The sequence below is a fragment of the Dryobates pubescens genome, chromosome 11 (genome assembly GCF_014839835.1).
Source record: "Dryobates pubescens isolate bDryPub1 chromosome 11, bDryPub1.pri, whole genome shotgun sequence".
In the NCBI taxonomy this organism is placed as follows: Eukaryota; Metazoa; Chordata; class Aves; order Piciformes; family Picidae; genus Dryobates; species Dryobates pubescens.
The window spans coordinates 15,210,414-15,230,061 of NC_071622.1; the positions used below are offsets into that span (position 1 = coordinate 15,210,414).

General features: G+C 41.6%; 1 protein-coding gene across 2 annotated transcripts in view; it reads left to right on the forward strand.

Moving 5' to 3' along the window:
• BRINP3 (BMP/retinoic acid inducible neural specific 3) overlaps window positions 1–19,648 on the forward strand; it is a 232,250-nt gene that overhangs the window by 157,404 nt on the left and 55,198 nt on the right. For both annotated transcript variants that reach the window (XM_054165573.1, XM_054165574.1), the window contains exons 5-6: window positions 4,705–4,810; window positions 6,803–7,039. In XM_054165573.1, coding sequence (XP_054021548.1) covers window positions 4,705–4,810; window positions 6,803–7,039 — 343 coding nt within the window. The remainder of the gene's footprint in view (window positions 1–4,704; window positions 4,811–6,802; window positions 7,040–19,648) is intronic.

Consider the following 19,648-nt stretch of genomic DNA (forward strand, 5'->3'; position numbering starts at 1 on the left):
GTTTCCCAGGGTACTGCTACCCACTGATATCACAAGAATTCAGCCCTGCTTAAGTGCTAGGAGGTATGTTCTCAGTGCACTTATAATCGGGTCGTTATCACCATGGTTATGAGATTTAACTGACTGAAAACTGTAGGCATTTGTCTCATTAATGCTGAATGTTAGAGTTTATTTCTGGGAACTGAAAACCCCGCTGCCCAGGGAAACCTGTTCTGTGATAATCTTTGAAAACAAGGCACTTGAGAATAGGCTGCCTGGCTCACGTCAGATGGCTTCACACATATTTTGTTACTGATTCTTAGGGGGTTTTGGTTATTAAATAACTTTGTTCTGCAGTATTTTGCTTTGCATGTTAGTGGTCGGTATGGACTGCAGGTCTAGTTCCTACAAAATAAATGTGTGGTTGTGATACTCTTTGCTCATACACAATCAGTTCTTAGCATATTCTGTCTTGCCTTTTTACCTTCCCTTCCTCTACTTGGTTCATCTTTTATTGTACACTTCTAGACAAATCACTCTTCAGCTGTGATCTTTTGGACTGCATACAGTCATGCTTCTCTGCTTGGAAGATAATTAAAGAAGTGCTGTTGCCCTTCCAATTTTGTTTCTATTGTTGCTGAAACAAAAAATACCAAAGCATCACTGATTTCAGTAATGCTTGGATCAAAACAGTATTCATACTTCTGGATCTTTTCTTCTTTTTTTTTTCCTCTTTCCTTCTCCCCCTCTCCCTCCCCCCACCCCCTTTATAGTCTGCTTTGTTATCAAAACAAGTTACCCCAAAATGAAATCCTTGCACTTCACCAGACAATTTTACAGAAATGTGAAGCTTTCATTTATCAACCACTCTTTTATTTCCTTTCCAATTTACAATGTTTATTGAGTTGGAATTGTACAGAACATATGCAACTACAGCCCTTTGACCTCTGATGTCTATGAAAAGCTGGAATTTGGATGATTTTTATTGCATTTTTGGATATGAGGACTACACATCTTGATTTTCTTCTTACAATGTATTTTCTATACAGAAGCTAAGAATACTAGAGCAAAGGAATAGGTAAAGGAAGGCAAGAATACTTAGAGAAGGAAAAAGAACAAACAGTATGCATATATTGATTTGAGTGAAAACAAAATGTTTATTTATAGAGTATTATTTGTTATTCCTATTATTAGAACACTACTTTGTTGCTTACCTCTAACCATGATAAATGTATAAGTCATCCCAAAATCTACCCACACTCAGTTCTATATGTATCTGGAAAATTGAGCCCAGTTCTGGACCACTCAGTTCAAGAAAGACCTCAAGGAACTACTTGAAAGAGTCCAGCACAGAGCCACAAAAATGCTGAAGGCTGTGGAACATCTCCCTACTGAGGAAAGGCTGAGGGAGTTGTGTGTCATTAGCTTGGAGAAGAGGAACCTGAGGGGTGACCTCATTCATGTTCAGGTGGTGAAGTCTCCATTACTGGAAGTGTTTAGGAAGAGACTTGATGGGGTGCTTGGTGCCATGGTTTAGTTGATTAGGTGGTGTTGGATGATGGTTTGGATGCGATGATATCGAAGGTCTCTTCCAACCTGGTCTGGTCTATTCTATTCTATTCTATTCAGATGTGAAGAGCAGTGCTGCTTGGGAGGATGGAGCCAGGCTTTGCTCAGTGATGTCCAATGATAGGACAAGGGTGCAAGCTGGAACAGAGGCGGTTCCACAAAAACATATGGAAAACCTTTTTCCCTGTGAGGGTGAAAAAGCCCTAGAATAGGCTGTCAGGAGATGTTGTGGAGTCTCCTTCTCTGGAGATATTCAAAACCCACCTGGATGTGTGCCTGTATGACCTAGGTGATCCTGCTCTCGCAGCGGAGTTGGACTTGATGATCTTTCAAGGTCTTTTCCAACCCCTAACATTCTGCAATTCTGTGCTATCTACAGTTTTGTTTCAAATCAGTGGATTTATACAACCATCTTCTAAAAGCTAAAAAAAAGAGACCATTTAATGATGTTTTTTCTTCATTGTGCCTTTTGGCACACCTAAATGCACCAAGCACTATCAGTCCCAAACCAAAACTGTGGTTGTCTCTATCTACGTCTTGCATAACTCCAATGAAGAATGAGGATGCATGAAAAAAAATGGTATGCAATAATCCTAAAGCTGCTTCCTCACCTCCCTTATTTGGCGATTTCAGGAATAACAAGAAAGGAATTGTCAGACTGGCTTTACAGTTTCCACATTTCATATATCTGTATGAAGCTGCATTGACTTACAGACAAATGGTTGAAAAGAGTAATAACAATAATAATACAGAAACCAAAACAGCACTAAAATAAATGAATCTTTAAATAAAGAATTGCATAGATAAAGGCTGAGCATAATCTTTCAGAACCAGGATAAAGCTCATAATAACATTCATCTCTCTATTCTTTATTGTGTTCTGGCTCTTTGTCTTGTTTAATGTAGGTGAATGCCCTTGTTATTGTATAAATACTCCACTTGTTGGGCAAGGGAGAAGACTGAATCACCAAAAGTATTTTCAAAATTGTCATTCTAGCCATGTCCAAACCAAACTTGATGCCTGTGAAAGAATCTCTGTGGTGATTCAGGGTGATTAGTCATAAAACACAGTAAATCTGGCCCTGGCATAAATATTAAAGGCTGCCAAATATGTGCAGATAGGAGACACCCTGACTCCATCTTGTTTCCTTGAGCAGCTGGCACTCTGCTGACTGGTCTGGCTGAAGCCAGTTCTGTGTGTCCTCTCCATGGGCTGCTGGCATTGCAAAAGCTCTTCTCCACTCTGAGGAACAGCAGTTCAAAGTGCCAAGAGCTTGGAACACCATGAGATTTTGTATTAGCTTTGCAAAAGGAGGACACGATCTTGAAATCTCAGTGTTTTCAAGGATAACCTCATCCAGCTGCAGCCACCCACATGTGCTGCTGGTAGCACAGACTGTAAGAGAGCCAGCCAGGTAACACAAAGCAACATGAACATTCAGGCATTATTTCAGTTATCCATGTTAGTTGTCTGTTTGCATCTCAGACAAGGTGAAGGTGTGTATTTTGGAAATGGGCTCCTTGACCCTGTAATTAAGTTTCTATTCCAGGAGATCCAGAGCAGAATATGACACCCTGACATAACAGAAAATAGGAGTATTTTAATTAAAAACTAAATCAGTGTAAATCTGGCCACAGCCACTGGGGTGATAACAGGAAGAGAGTTAAGAAGTTCCAGGATAGTGTCTGGGAGCAGTTTGGAAGGGTGTATGTTAGATGAATAGGTTGCACTTTGTCAGTAAAGGAGACTAGGGCCATACCTCATGGCCAGTATTTCCTCCTATGGCTTCATATCACTTTTATTCCACTTCTTCTTTCTTCTTTCTGCCTGGTGTTGATAAAAAGTGGAAGCAACTACAAACCCATGAATTTTCTACAGCACCCAACCCAGCGCTGAAAATGTGAGATCACGGTCTCTACGGGTTTGGCATTTTGCTTTGACTCCATGTACAGTAAAAGAAAAACAGCTGAGGTGGTGCCTGCTCTGATTCTGGAGATGCCTGGCTGCCCACTGATCATCACAGCACTAAGACCTTCAGTGCTTCATTGTTGAGAATTTACATCAAAGCTTTTTTACTTTTTCTCTTTTTGGCTTAGAATAACATTTAAACAAGAATTTGTCTTTTGTATTTCTTTTGTTGACACTTCAAAATATCTATAATATTCCATGAAGCATATAAAATCACTTGTTGGGGGTTTTATGACTGTTACTTACTCATTTAAATAACTGCTTGTTGCCAAGAACAATCCTCAACTGTTAAGTCAGAACTTGACTTGTGGCGACTCTGTTTTGATAAATTTAGATGCATTTGAATTCTGTGACCTTGTAGGCAGGATGTCTCAAGTTCAGAGGATGGGATTCAGTGTCTTCTCCCTAGTATCAGGTGATAGGAAAGGAAATGGGCTGAAATTTTAACACATCCAAGTGCTGGGTTCTGCACATTGGCCACAGCAACCCCATGCAGTGCTACAGGCTGGGGTCAGAGTGGCTGGAGAGCAGCCAGGCAGAGAGGGACCTGAGGGTACTGGTTGATGGTAGGCTGAACATGACCCTGCAGTGTGCCCAGGTGGCCAAGAGGGCCAATGGCATCCTGGCCTGTATCAGGAACAGTGTGGCCAGCAGGAGCAGGGAGGTCATTCTGCCCCTGTACACTGCACTGGTTAGGCCACACCTCGAGTGCTGGGTCCAGTTCTGGACCCCTCCCACTGCTGCTGTAGTTATTAATACCACTCATAAAAGGACTTTCCTTCTGAATCCTGTGGTGCTACACAGGAAAAGTCAGCATTTTCCTTGTGATTTCAGAAAGAAGTTGCCATGTGCACGAGTTTTACCTGTCTTTGTATTTATGCACCACATTTATTAAACTCATTCTAATTCTCACAGTTATGAAGAAATAAATTGTCTGTAGAATGTTGGTCAGCTAAAGTATTTGTATGGATTCTCTGTCACAGAAATGGCACTCCCTGTGGTTTGTGGTACTGGTAAAACATTTTGCAGTCATACTTTTTATAGCTAAAATGAGCTATTTCTCCTTAATTATGTCCGAAATGTACCACCAGATGAATTAAAGGGAAACTTTATCAAAAAAAAAACATCTGAACTCCTCAGTCTGTTCCAAATAACATAGCAAATGTTTTTGCATTCCTTCACCATCAGGTAACAGAGATGCGGACTGGTCCTCTTGGCTGCAGTAACTATGACAACCTAGATTCTGTCAGCTCTGTTCTGGTTCAGAGTCCCGAAAATAAGATTCAGTTGCAAGGTATGTAGGTGCAATTTCATTCATTTGTTTTGCAACAGGATGGCATTTATCACACTGTTTGTTTTCCTTTCTTCTACCTCATAAAAGGACATTTTCCTAATTTTTGTGTGTGCAGCAAGTGTGTCCTGCACAACGCAAAGGAAATGTCAGTAACTCATTTTGCCTCTGAAATAGAAACAATTTCTGTACAAATCAGAAAATCATTTGAATAATGCTTTTCATTTATTACAGCCCTATTTAGCAACTGCTCACACACCTTTTAAACAGCCCAAATTCCCACAGGTTCCACCTAGTGGGAAGTGACATTTTGTGTGCTTAGTCTGCCTTGCCACACTGGGCAGTGGCTTGTTCCTCGTGCGACTTTCCTGCTGAAACGAATGGAGTCACTGCAGGAGTGCCACAGGGCGCCAAAGACTCCAAATAACAGAGTCCAAAGTCTCCTTTTGAGGCTTTTAAGAAAAGTTGGAAGATTAAAAACTCAGTTGTTAGAAAAATAATAGTAATTGTATAAAAGAAAAAAAATAGAAAGAGAAAGAAGCAAGAAGATGGAGAAGGAGAAGGAGAAGGAGAAGGAGAAGGAGAAGGAGAAGGAGAAGGGGAAGGGGAAGGGGAAGGGGAAGGGGAAGGGGAAGGGGAAGGGGAAGGGGAAGGGGAAGGGGAAGGGGAAGGGGAAGGGGAAGGGGAAGGGGAAGGGGAAGGGGAAGGGGAAGGGGAAGGGGAAGGGGAAGGGGAAGGGGAAGGGGAAGGGGAAGGAGAAGGGGAAGGAGAAGGAGAAGGGGAAGGTAAAGGGAAAGGGGAAGGGGAAGGGGGAGAGGAAGGGGAAGGGGAAGGAGATAAAATGAAAATGGAAAGCAAAAGCAAGGGAAAAGGAAAAGGGGAAAAGGGAAAGGGAAAGGAAAAGGGGAAAAGGGAAAGGGAAAGGGAAAGGGAAAGGGAAAGGGAAAGGGAAAGGGAAAGGGAAAGGGAAAGGGAAAGGGAAAGGGAAAGGGAAAGGGAAAGGGAAAGGGAAAGGAAAAAGTAGATGCATGTATCAACCTGCATATTAGGTAGAGTAACATTTTTAAGTCATTCTCCAGGGTATTAGGCCGTTAGAAGTTGCTTTTTTCAGTTACACAAACATAGCATGAACAACTTATCTTTGTTACTATGAAAACATACTGAATTCACTGTAATGCATGTACTTCTGCATGCCTCTGTGTATATAGAATGAGAGAAGAATACAGTTTTTGCAGTTATGGGTATCAATACAGCTAGTTCATAAATCAGTTGGGCACACAGTTTGCAGTTGTTGACTATTAAGAACAGCTGCCAAGGAAAGATTATCCTCCTCTTAAAACATCCATGTGCTTTCTTTCCCCTCTTTCCTTTCCATCCCCCCAGTATAGGAATTGCACTTTCCTAAAATTTCCTCCAACCCAGTTTTCTCCATTGTTCTTAGTTTGTCTCTACAGAGCCATGAAGACATATCCAGGGTTATTTAGACAAGTTTTATCTCGTGTCAAAGGCAATGTGGCAAACAAGCCCAATACAGAGTGGCAACATTTATCTTCACACCTCTTTTTCTCAATCATACTGTCAACTTTACTCTGTCTTTCAGGGCTGCTTTCCCTTCATCAGCACTGTCAAAATTTACATTAGCTGCTAGCACCTAGGTCTTAATTCAGCTGCATAGTTCACTGCTGTAAAGCTCTTCTTAAGGCTGTTCCTTCATCAGTCATTTACAAGCAGAAGTTCATGGAATCCTTTCTTTCTGTTTTTGACGGTCCCTCTAGAAATAAATGATACCAGTAAATGCTCTGAGGAGCAGAAGTTAGTAGTTAGTGGAGTGGATATATGACAGTGCAAATGCTAGACAGTTGTGTCAATTGTCCTAAAAAAAAAAATCCATATAATGTCCTTTTGCATTAATCTTTGCTTGTTAGGCAGGTGGTAGAAACTACTTGGTTTGAGCATTCCTTTTGCATTTAATACCATAATCCTTGACTCCTTCAGGTCTTCAGGTCATCCTGCCTGAGTATCTGCAAGAACACTTTGTCCAGGCTGCTCTGAGCTACATTGCCTGCAATTCAGAGGGGGAGTTCATCTGCAAGGACAATGACTGCTGGTGTCAGTGTGGTCCAAAATTCCCAGAGTGCAATTGTCCCTACATGGACATTCAAGCCATGGAAGAAAACCTGCTCCGCATAAGTGAGACTTGGAATGCATACAACAGTGAATTTGAAGAATCAGGTGAGGTGGTTTATAACATTTTTGTCTGTTTGACTGTATCTCACAAAAAAAGTATTTGTCCAACAGATTCCACCTGAAATCTCTGGAATAATTTGCACTTCTGAATCCAAACTTACTTAAAATTCTGGATCTGAGTCTCAATTATTATAACTTTCTGCTACTAAGTGTTGTCTTCACCTCATGATGGTCAGCAGGCAATACAATTCCATTAGTAATTAGGCAGCTGTATCTGTATATTCATCTGCTTTGTGGAGACCAGTGCTGTGAGGAATTAGTTCCTGTTAGAGCAGGAAACATACTGAGGAGGCAGGAAGCAGACCACCACAGACTTAGCTGAAACAGCTGCTTCATTTCACACCCAGTTTTCAGTGTCAGGTCAGAGTTTCTCCTTCCCCTTAATCCTGTCCCTCCAATGACACCATGAAGTGCACCCAGCCCTTGATTTACCAAGTAGTTAATCCTTCATCCCATCATAGTTGGTAACTTCTTTATGTGATTTCTCTTCAAACTGAATTTAACCATATTGTCTCTACAACACATTTGTGCCACATTAGTTTTCTTTAAAACACTGAGGGTTTTTTTCATCCATCATTTCACCCTTCCTGATCATCAGAACTTCCAGTCCCATAGAGAATGGGAACTGCAGGTAAAATCAGCTTCTGAACAACTGTTCTCACAACTCATTTTCTCAGTGATATCAGTAACAGCTGTCTAGCCAGATGGTGAGAAAAGTAAGGAGAGCTCAGCAGACCTGGGACAAATCACTGTGAAGAAAGAAAAAAAAAAAACAAAAAGAAAGAAATGAGGGTGATAAGGAATAAACAGGAAAAAAAAAAGAGAAAAAAAATACCAGTTTTAATCACATTGGAGAAAAAGAGAGTCAGTAGAAGAAAGAGGGAAGGAGATTATCCAATGGTCATGGGAAAAATTGTGGGGAGAATAAGAAATATCAGTAAAATACTTAAGTGTGACAGGACAATGCATACATTAATTTTTTATATCCTTTGCTTGAAAGCAGTTGTGACAAAAACTTGGGGTGTCAGTTGATGACAAACTCACCATGAGCTGGCAATGGTCACTGGTAGCCCAAAGGCCAGACATTTCCTGGGCTGCATCCAAAGCAGTGAGAGCAGCAGGACAGGGACTGGATTCTGACCCTCTCCTCTGCTCTGGTGAGACCCCACCTGGAGCACTGAGTGCAGTTCTAGGGGCCCCAGTACTGGAAGGACATGGAACTGTTGGAGCAGGTCCAGAGGAGGCCACAAAGATGATCAGGGGGCTGCAGAGGTGTGAATGAACCATTTCCATCCCTGACACCATGAACTCCAGATTCAAGTAAACTTAAATACAAGTGTATTCATTTTCTAACTTTTCTCCCTTCCAAACCCTTCTTACCTTACATCTAACAAAACAGTCCTCTGAAAACCCACAAATGGATTTTGTCCCTTCAGATAGACCTGTATATCTTACTGGGTTCACATGAGGTCACAGACATTATCTACAGGCTGAATTCAGCCTAAAGAGGAAGAAGTAAATATTCTGTTTAAGGTGGCTTGGTTGCTGTCACTGTTATATCTCTTTCTGGCTGCTCAAGATAAAACAACTGAGGAATAGATTTTTGGTATTGTTTTAAGAAAAAAAATGGCAGGCCTTCAGTGCCCAAATCCCATTTGAAATCAATCAGTAGCTAAATCTAGTTTCTGCCTTTGAAAGTTTTCTCCATCTGAATTTCACAAAATAAAGAAAAGGGAAAAACAAAGAAAATAAAAATAGCAACAGGATGGTTTTCTCTACAGCCTGCTCCTCTCTTCCAAAATAGGCAGCATATGAAATTGGTTTACTTTCTAAATCATGAGATATATAAAAATAAAAGAAAAAAGAAAGGAAAAAAAAAAAGTATGTGTAGTTAAATCTCAAAGGTCCTGAGCACTACCAACTGTAAAATGGTACTAATTTAGCATGGCCACTCTCTGCATACATGTCGAACTGCAACGAGTAATCATGTTAGATAAACACAAGATTGGGTGAAATGAGAGTAGGTATCATGTCAGGAACCTCATGAAATTCAAGCAGTCCAAAGCACCTGTGGAGCCCTGCACTAGGCACCAGGACATGCTGGAAGACACCAAGCTGGAAAGCAGCTTGGGAAAAAAGGAGCTGGGGGCCCCGGTGGACACCAGGTTGGCCATGAACCAGCAGCATGACCTTACAGCAAAGGTTGATGGTATCCTGGGCTGTGTTAGGAGGATTGCTGTCAGCAGGTTTGAGTGAGAGGATCCATCTCCTCTCCTCAGCACTGATGAAGCTACACTTTCAATACTGTGTCCCAGTCAGGGCTGCTCAGTACAAGAGACAGGGTCATACAGGAGAGAGTTTCTGAAGATGATAAAGTGATAAGAACAGGCCAGGAGAGTTGGGACTGTTCAGCTTAGAAACAAGAAGGCTCAAGGGGGCCTTACCAATGGAGATCAATACCTGAAGGGAGAGTGTGAAGAAGATGGAGCCAGGGTCTTTTCAGGGGTGCCCAGTGATAGAGCTAGAGGCAATGGGCACAAGTTGCAACAGAGGAGGCTCCCTCTGAACGTCAGGAAAGGCTTCTTTACCCTGACTGAGCACTGACACAAGTTGCCCTAAGGAGGTTGTGGAGTCTTCCTCTAGGAGACATTAAAAAAATTGACTGGCCGTGGTCCCAGGCATCTGGGTTGAGGTGGTCCTGCTTGAGGAATGGTTTGGACTAGAGATCTTTTCCCACCTCAAATATTCTGTTACTCTGTGATCAAAGAACATAGGAGGACTTTGGTCTGCAGTTCTGGTGGGCCAGCAGTGGCAATTCTCTTTTGAGCAACTGTGGTTATTATAGACTAGAGACTCAAACATATTCCAGTTCACAATGTATCATTCATCCTTGTCTGCAGATTTCATTTCACTCAGGCTGTTCTGGCACTTTTAAACTACTTGAATCTCATTTTGGAGGACACAGAGCTGTGTATTATTTATCTCAGTAAATTTGGCTGCCGCCTTGATCTCCCTAGCTGCCCTCCAGCAATACGTACTTGATCACTATTAGCTCAATGAGCTTCATATAACCTCTTAATACCAGGGTATGTACCAAGTTCTCAAAGAAATTACAAGAGCTACTTTAATTATTTACTCTGAACCATCTGCTTATTCTTTATCATATCTTGTGGCCTCCAGACTCAGCTACTACCCTTGCAAATGAGCAGATGTTTCCTTATCAAAAATCCATACTAAAGCTGTTCAGCCTTTATTAACAGATTTCATTAGTTTCTCGAGGTCTTTGGCTGAACTAATGTGTAAGCAAAATTACCTCTGAGAACATCAGTCCAAGAAGTTGTGTTCTTAGCATCTAACACGTGGCCCAGAAATATCACTTCTAATGGAATCAAGCAGTGTTCCATTTACTCTTTCTTAATGTGCATGGAACCAGCTTTTCACAGGACTATGTAGCTTAAAAGGACAACTAGACAATCTAATCTCTAGGTAATCACAGACCACTAAGTTTCACTGAGATTCCAGAATATGGAGTCATCATAGAACCATGGAATGGTTTGGACTGGAAGAGACCTTAAGGATCATCTAGTTCCAACTCCCCTGCCATGGACAGGGACACCTTCCTCTAGACCACATTGCTCAAGGCCTCATCCAACCTGGCCTTGAACACTTCCAGGGAGGGAGCATCCAAAACTTCCCTGGAAGTATTCAAGGTCACCTGTGTTAGTTGGATTAAATCACTGCAGACTTCACTAATTCCCCTGTAACTCTCCCCACCTTGTCAATGGGGAGAAGAGGGGCTAGGATGTGGTACTTGGTGCCATGGTTTAGTAGTCGTGAGGTCTTGAGTGACAGGTTGGACTTGATGATCTTTGAGGTCTTTTCCAACCTTATAGATCCTATGATTCTGTGATTATATAATGCGTTGTTCTTCTAATAGTTACTATTTTCCTGCATCCCTTCTGCCTCTAGCTCTAGGAGTAGAGACTTGTCCAGCTCCTCCTCCTACCTCCTCTTCTCAGTAAACTTTATCTTTCCATTTTAGGAAAAAGCTTTGACCTCATCCCTCGAGCACTAATTGGTTTCACACAGCAGAGAGTATCAAAAGATCCCTTGAAAAAATTACTACATTTTTGAAGTAGGTAGGACTTGTGGTTACAGCAGTGTTGAAGATGGTGCCAGCAGTGCAGAGATGAATTGGAGGCCTGTAGCTTGTGGTGTTCCCTAGGGGTCAGGGTTGGGCCCAGTCTTATTCAACACCATCATCAATGACCTGGATGAAGGGATGGAGTGGAGCCTTGGCAAGTTTGTTGGTGATACCAAACTGGGAGGAATGGATGGCATCTCCCTCAGGCTATTCTGTCATTCAGCAAGACTTGGACAGGCTAGAGAGATGGGCAGAGGGAACCTTAACAAGTGTAGAGTCCTGCCCCTGGGGAGGAACGATCCCCTTCACCAGTCGAGATTAGGGATTGACAGCCTGGGAAGCAGCTCTGTGGAGAAAGACCTGGCAGTGCTGGTGCACAAGAAGTTCACCATGAGCCACCAATGTGCTCTTGCATCTAAGAAGGCCAATGGTATCATAGGATTCAGTAAGAAGAGTGTGACCAGCAGGTTGCAGGAGATTCTCTCCCTTCCTCTATACTGCCCTTTTGAGGCCATATCTGGAGTACCGGGTTTTCCAGTTCAAGAGATATAGGGACCTATAGGAGACTCCAGCTGACGCCTTCAACAGTGTGCAGGGTACTGGAGCACCTGTCCTATGAGGAAAGGTTGAGAGACCTGGGGCTGTTTAGCCTATAGAAGAGCAGCCTGGGAGGGGATCTGATCAATGCTCAGCAAGAGCTAAAGTGTACGGGGCAAGAGGATGGTGCCAGACTCTTGTCAGTGGAAGTCAGTAACAGGGCAAGGGGCAACAGGCAAAAAGTAGACTCTAAGTTGTACAATTCCATCTGAAGATGAGGAAAAACTTCTTTGCTGTGAGGATGCTGGAGCTCTGGAGCAGGCTGCCCAGAGTGATTGTGGAGTCTCCTTCTCTGGAGAGATTCCAAACCCACCTGGACATTGTGATCCTGGGCAAGCTGCTGTGGGTGACTCTGCTTTAGCAGGGGGTCGGACTGAATGATCTCCAGAGGTCCCTTCCAATCCCCACCAATCAGCAATACTGTGATTCCATAAGTCTGTGAACATATTGTCTTGTTACACTTCACTGAAAGCTTTTGGGAATGGCTAGGTAAGACATAACATTCAAATAAGCAAAGTCTGATGTACAGCTCAGCTGATGACTAACTGTCAGGTTAGGTTTTTACAGAGATTATGACCCACTGCTCTAAAACAGATGGGCATGAAGACTCAAAACACAAGAGCATGAAGACCCCCCAAAAAAATCCACTGACTGAATTCCGACAGCAAGGATCAGAACATGATCATTTGGTGTCTGTACCATAGTCCGGTTGTGCTTGGCTGCAGAGTGCCTTTGGAAATCTGGCCACTTCATTTAAACAATTAAAATGACAGCAATATTCTTTTAAAGTCATCTGCTCAGTGACATCTAAAAGAAATTTGTGGCAGCCCATGTGGCGAGTTAATTTCATTCTTCGAAATTAAAAAGGCTATTAAAATAAATAAGGACATGGATGACAGGGTTGTTCAAACAATAAAAGGTGGCAAAAATGCTTTTTCATAATGTCTTTTTTTTTTTTTTTTTTTTTTAATTATTGCTTGTGTTTATGAGACCTCCTGGAAATATGAAAGGGAAATCTTCCATTCAAGCATTTGTTTTTTGCACAGCACACACACACAGTGGCAGCTCGCTGCCTTGTTGTTGCGTCTTTCCTAAGTGCTGAGCAGTCGAATTGTTTTTGCCCTTGAAGGAAACTAAATCTTCTTCCCTTGCTTACCAGGGGATGAGGAGATGCACAACAAATATTATGAGGGCAATTTTTGAAGCTGCTTTGAAAGGGGAAAGTTACTATTTCAAACATTTACTTTAAACACATAATGCTGTGGAAGGAAGTATCATGCCTACAACAGATTGGACAGAAACTTTGCTGTCACAGTTGAGCTTAAAGGTGACTCAGTGAAGCACTGAAATATGTGCTTATTTTAATCATTTGTAGTCCATTAACTTCCTAGATTTGACTTATGTGCTTAAATGTTCTGCACCAGCTTAAATAGGTCAGAGCCAGAGCCATGGAGGGTCTTGCAAAGCTTGGCCCACTGAACACAAAAAGCTGTTTGTGTTACCAGACATGAGGCTTCACAGGCATGATTAAATACCAAAAGTCAGTCTATAACTTTATTGGAGTATATCCTTCTCCAGCTTTAAAAGGCAACCTTCTCAGAATATAGAGCTGGGGGTTTTTTTCAATCACTTCTGCATCTGCTTTACAGAGATATTTCAAAAGGTAAGTTTCAGTATCACAGAAAGTGCAAGTGGTATAAGCACAGCCAAAAGACATTGATAATAACTTGCACATTAATATTTGCTGAAACTGTTTTTCATTGTTCATCCACCCTCCATCATGGCTTTGATTGCAAAGTGCTAGCTGAAGTGAATTGCTGTTGCAAGCTGTTTTCTTCTTAAACCCCTGGATTCACTGGATTTGGATTTCATGTCTAATGCATTTCATAATTCCCTAATAACTCCAGGATGTCTTGCTATTGAGCATTGGTTACCCTTTACATGGACAGACTTAAAATCATCTGAAAAAATCCACAGTTTTGAAAGGTTCACCTAAAAATGAGATCTGAATCCTCACTCAATGTACAGAACTACACAGAAACTTAGCAAACTTTTCTTGTTTGCATCAGCACAGATTGCTTTGGGACTTCAGACTCCTGCTTCCTCAGCTCAATTATACTTTTCCAGTTCTTTATAATGACTGAATTAATGATGTTCCCAAAATCCCTTGTATAAAAGAATTGGATTTAAAAGGTTGAAGAAAGCAGGTTCTAAAAGGAATGGTGATAAGCTTATTACTGAATTAAATATTGGTACAACTGAAGATGAGGAGGTTCAGCCATACCATTCTTTTTTTTTCTTTTTTCTTTTTTTTTTTTTTTTTGGAGGTAGCAATCACATCTTATATAATTACTTTTATGTAAAATCTGCAGAAAGTAATAGGAGAGATCATGCCCATGTCTTGGTCCAGAGAGGGAAAGAGACTCAGTTCTTTTGAATATTCCCATGTTATGAAATTAGAGGCAAAAACAAGGCCAAAATATCAACAGCCCTTGAGGCTGTTTATTAACAGAATAAAGTGGATGGATCAGAAGGAGAGACAGAGAGACAAAACAGAGAGAGAGAAGAGGGAGAGAGAATAGAATAGAATAGAATAGAATAGAATAGAATAGAATAGAATAGAATTCACCAGGTTGGAAAAGACCTTTGAGATCATCAAGTCCAACCTATCATCCAACACTATCTAAGCAACTAAACTATGGCACCAAGCACCCCATCCAGTCTCTTCCTAAACACCTCCAGTGATGAGGATTCTACCACCTCTCCTGGCAGCCCATTCCAATGGCCAATCACTCTTTCTATGGAGAACTTCTTCCTAACATCCAGTCTAAACCTCCCCTGGCGCAGCTGGAGACTGTGTCCTCTTGTTCTGGTGCTGGTTGCCTGGGAGAAGAGACCAACCTGGCTACAACCTCCCTTCAGGTAGCTGTAGACAGCAATAAGGTCTCCCCTGACCCTTCTCTTCTCCAGGCTAAGCAACCGCAGTTCCCTTAGCCTCTCCTCACAGGGCTTGTGCTTGAGACCTTTCACCAGCCTCATTACCCTTCTCTGGACACGCTCAAGAGAAGAGGAAAGGAATTGTATTACCACACCCCTTACCTCCCAAGACAGTTTGGGTCTGTGGAGGACCGCTACTGCAGCTTTGGTGTGGAGGAGAGGTCATCCTTGTTGGCTGTGCTGTCCTCCGGTGGTGGAGGGGAGAGACCCCAAAGTCCAAGACCAAGTCCAAGTCCAAGCAGCCTTTTCAGCTCCATGAGATGCAGCAGGCGGAACTTAGGACACAGAGAGAGGGTTCCTCCTGGTCTGCTGCCTCCAGGCTACATGGTGATGTCTTTTTCTCCTGTGTCTGTCCTCTTCTCTCCTGGTACTCTCGTCATTTTTCTTCAGAGCAGCAATGCCCTGGTCTTTCCTTCTCCCGAGCCAGTAGTTACTCAGGTCTTTTATACAGTTTTTAGTTATATGTCCATGTGGTGAATATGCATATTCCAGAGAGTATCAATAGCAGCGGTCTCTGCCTATTATTTCCAGGGCAGCTGCAGTCTGGTTTATGCACATTCCAGAGAGTCATTATCCAGTGGCATCTGCCCAATACACATCAGCTATTGGCTGGGCAAGCAGCACAGGTGATTTTATCTTTGTCGCATCACATCAAGAGAGACAATATTTAGTCCCTCACAACCCAGCATTCCATAATCTTCAGTGAGATTTAGAGAATTATCCATTTGATAGAGTCATGAATTTATATCTCCATCTTCAATATTGCAAAATGTGGGAAACCACCATATTTTGGTGATGCCCTTTCAGAACTGTCTCCCTTCTCCTTCAGTTCATATTTTCCCACAGGAAGTATGAGCAGACTGCAAAATGTCAACTTTGAAACAAGAAAGGCTCTTTCCACTAAGAACATCTTCCCAGATCTAAAAATCTGTTTTATTTAAACCAAACTCAAAGCCAGTCTTGGAAAAAAAAAAGAAGGATTAGTGTTCTGTCATTCTTGACATTGATCTAGACAATCAACTGAAGCTCATCTGCACAGCTGGTTAATAATAATAATAATAATAATATTTTAAAAAGTAAATAAATTGAAATAGATTCTCCAGTGTTGAAGACAGAAATCTGAGACATTTGTTTGACAGAACATTTTATGATAAGAGCTGCTGACAAATCCAAGTCACCAAGATCAAATATGAGTTGCAGCACAGACACAGAAAACCTGGGGGAAAAGAATTTTGCATCATCAGATAAGGGCTAGCTTTTTCCTAATTTCATGCACTATTGTCAGCTGAAATTCTGGAATAATTTTAATTATGGATCATATTACTGTCTCCCAACAGTGCATTAAGGAATACAACCAGTGTCCCTCATGTGGTTTATTCTTTCTCCTCCTCTCCACCAGACAAACACTTTAAAATATCGTTGTGATTACAATGTGTCAGATTCTTTCTGATGGATGTCTCCAGCGAAACTACAGCAAGTCTGCATTGTCTGTGATGTTTAACCTTATCAATCCCTCTATTTAGTCAGAAAAAAAAAAACTAATATAATTTTGTTTCCATCAAAATAAATCACAGTTTCTCTCTTGCTGTGGTTCAAATTCTTTCTAAACACTGCTTTAGCAAAAATGGGCACCATGGGATTCCTTTGTATTGCCTCTTGCTAGCTTCAAATCAAAGTCATGTAGTTGACAAGTAAAAAAGTAATTTTTTCTAAGCTGCCAAGCCTACAGATTGACCAGAGTGCATAGACATCAACTTGGGTTCCAGCCTTCTCCCTTGTTACCAGCAGTAATGATAACCCTAAGATCTAAATGATGCCTTCAATAACTCTTGTGTAAACTACAGTGATGTTCTCTCAAAAGTGTTCAGATTGCCTTTCAGTCCCTAGGTAAAAATTATCTTGGTGTTTGCAGGGTTCTTTGTGATCCTTCCAGTACATGAGAGAAGTGAAAAAGAGGGGGAAACAAACAAAAAAAAATAGAGAGAGAGAGAGAAAAGAGGAACTGCATTCTACTACACTTTAAAACATAACTAATGTACCAAATGTCTTATTGACACCTGTTCCAAATTATTACAAGGGCAAAAGGTAGCTGCAGATTTAAATTGGGAATGTCAGTGTAAACAGAGATGTTGCTGTATGTACACTCTGATCAGAAGAAATTTCTTGCAACTGTAATGGAAGAAAGATGCCCAGACTGATGCTCAGACTCTATGTTGAGATTACAATCTCAAATGACATTGCACAATTATAGAAGAATAGAATTGCTTGGTCTGAAAAAAGCCTTTAAGATCCTTCAGCCCAATCATTAACCTAACACTACCAAGGCTGGTGCTAAACCACGTCCCTCAGCACCACATCTCTGTGTCTTTTAAACACCTCCAGGGATGGGGATTCAACCACCTCCCTGGACAGTCTGTTCAAGTGTTTGAGAACCTTTCCAGTGGTTTCTTCTAATATCCAACCTATACCTCCCTTGGTGAATCCTGAGATTATTTCCTCTTGTCCTGTTGTGTGTTTCTTGAGAGAATAGACCAGCCCCCACCAGGTCCCAACCTCCTTTCAGGCAGTTGTAGAGAGCCAGAAGGTCTCCCCTCAGTGTCCTCTTCTCCAGACTAAACAACTCCAGTTCCCTCATCCACTCCTCACCAAACCTGTTCTCCAGATCCTTCACCAGCTTTGCTGCCCTTCTCTAGACTTTCTCCAGCACCTCAATGTCTTTCTTGCGGGTGGGAAGAAAACTGAACCCAGTATTCACAGTGCAGCCTCACCAGTGATATGTACAGGGTACAACCACCAATTTACTCCTGCAGACCACATTACTTCTAATACAGATAACTAGGTTTGATTTGGCATCACAGAGAGGCAGTACATTTAGAGTCCTATGCTGTCATTTGCAGTGAATACAGTTTCCACCAGAAGCTCTCTCTTACCATAATCCACTGACATATTATTGCTGTTCCAGTTACTGTTCTTCAATCCCAATGCATGTAGGATATGCTTGAAAAGAAGATCTGGAAATCAAACTTCATTTGGGAGCATTCCTTCAGTTTATAAAATCAATATATGAAACTCCACTCTCTAATAAGCTTTGTTTTCATTGATTCAGAAGGATGGGTGAAGGTACTCATCAAAGGGCCCTCTGTAGGTGGTATATACAAAGTGTGATGTCACAGGTCATTCCAGGCAACACAGCCTCTCTCTTCGTTGACCAGAACAGCCCAATTGCAATGCAAAGTGTGTCTCATTTGAAATCTTAATTGAAAGGCTCCTTGTGAAAGGTCTAAGCAGACTCACTGGCAGTTGAAGGTGCTTTTTAATCACTGAGAATAAAGACTTCAATCAATATGGTTCAAACTATTTGCCCCTGAGCAGTAGAGTGGTGGCTTTCTTCAAAACACTGCTCACAGTTTCAGGCTTAAGGCCAAGAAAACTTAGCCCCCTGAGTTCTTAATATAATTATTGTTTTCTCTATTATCTTGCAGGGATGTTAATTTGCCTCCCAGTAATTAACTTCCCTGTGAGGTTGTCAGGAAGTTTAATCAATAGCATGAGCAGATACACCAAGCTGTCATTCCTTCTGTGACCAATACTCCCTTCCCCACCTCTCCCACACCTGTGGAGGTGTCATTGTTTTAATAAAATGAAGACCTGGGGTTTGCATAATTCCTGGGAGAGTCAGTGTCTAAAATTTTTCAGCTCCTGTTCCACAAATAAAGGTACAGCCAATCAGGTCCCATCAGGGTAATTGCCCCTGTTCCAAAACTAAAAGCATTATGTGGCTCCTGCTATAGCAGCACCTGGCAAATCAACTTATTGAAGTTCTACACGGCGTTGTGCTCTCAGACACTTGAAACATTGTGATGACATTGTAATAAGAGGAGGAGCAGAAGGCTTGATCTAATATAATTCTACTTATGTCCACCATGTACGGGACATAATGTAATTCCCTTCAAAGATAGTGACAAAAACCCTCATTCTTGGTGGAATTCCAATCTGCCTTGGCAGCATTTGACTTCCTTTATTAAGAGGAATGTCACTCTCTGGCCTCTCTTTTCTTCTAGGGCAGTGTTGTCTGTTCTGATTCATAGCTCCTTAAATCTTCTCTTGTAACAGCTTAACACTGGTTATTTACTTCAGTGTGTTTTCCAAGAACACTTTTCAGTTTCACTCATTCCCTTCCCTGAACAATCCTTCTGTGATACATCACATACTTCACCCACCTTTCCAACTGCAGGAGTTACCAGGGTGACTAAGAAAAGCAAGGCAACTTTTTGGGGTGACAGAGGTTATGTCTAAAATTCTGTCCTGGGAAGTATCTTCATTTATAGTGTTACAGCAAGATAAAAATAGCCAGCACCAGGGAGAAACTGCAGGAATATTTGTAAACCATGTTAAAATGCTCAAAATATTTAGAATAAAAAAAAAAAATAATCCAAAATAGCCAACAGATATATTTTGGGGATGTTTATCTTCAATGCATACAGTGAGTCCAAGGGACTTCAATTTGCAGGGTAATGAACAGATCCAAAAGAAGAACTGACTGGATGAAGGGAATGTCCTCAGCTGCTGGGGCTTTCAGGGACAGCTGTTGGATTTTGGCTTTTTGGTGTCTAAGAAGTGAACTTACTGTCAAGGTCATATTTAGAATGAGAGTAAGAAACAAGTTACTTCCTGATTATAAGAAATGTGAGTCTGTTCAGCTGACAGCAGAGTCTAGGGAAGGTAAATATTGTTTGCCTGGCAAAAATTTATAATTAAGCTGTAATTCACAGGGTGATTTTCTGTGTTGACTATCAGGTTTGCCTCTGAAACAACAGGCAAAACCAATCAACCAACCACCACCACCAAAACCAAAA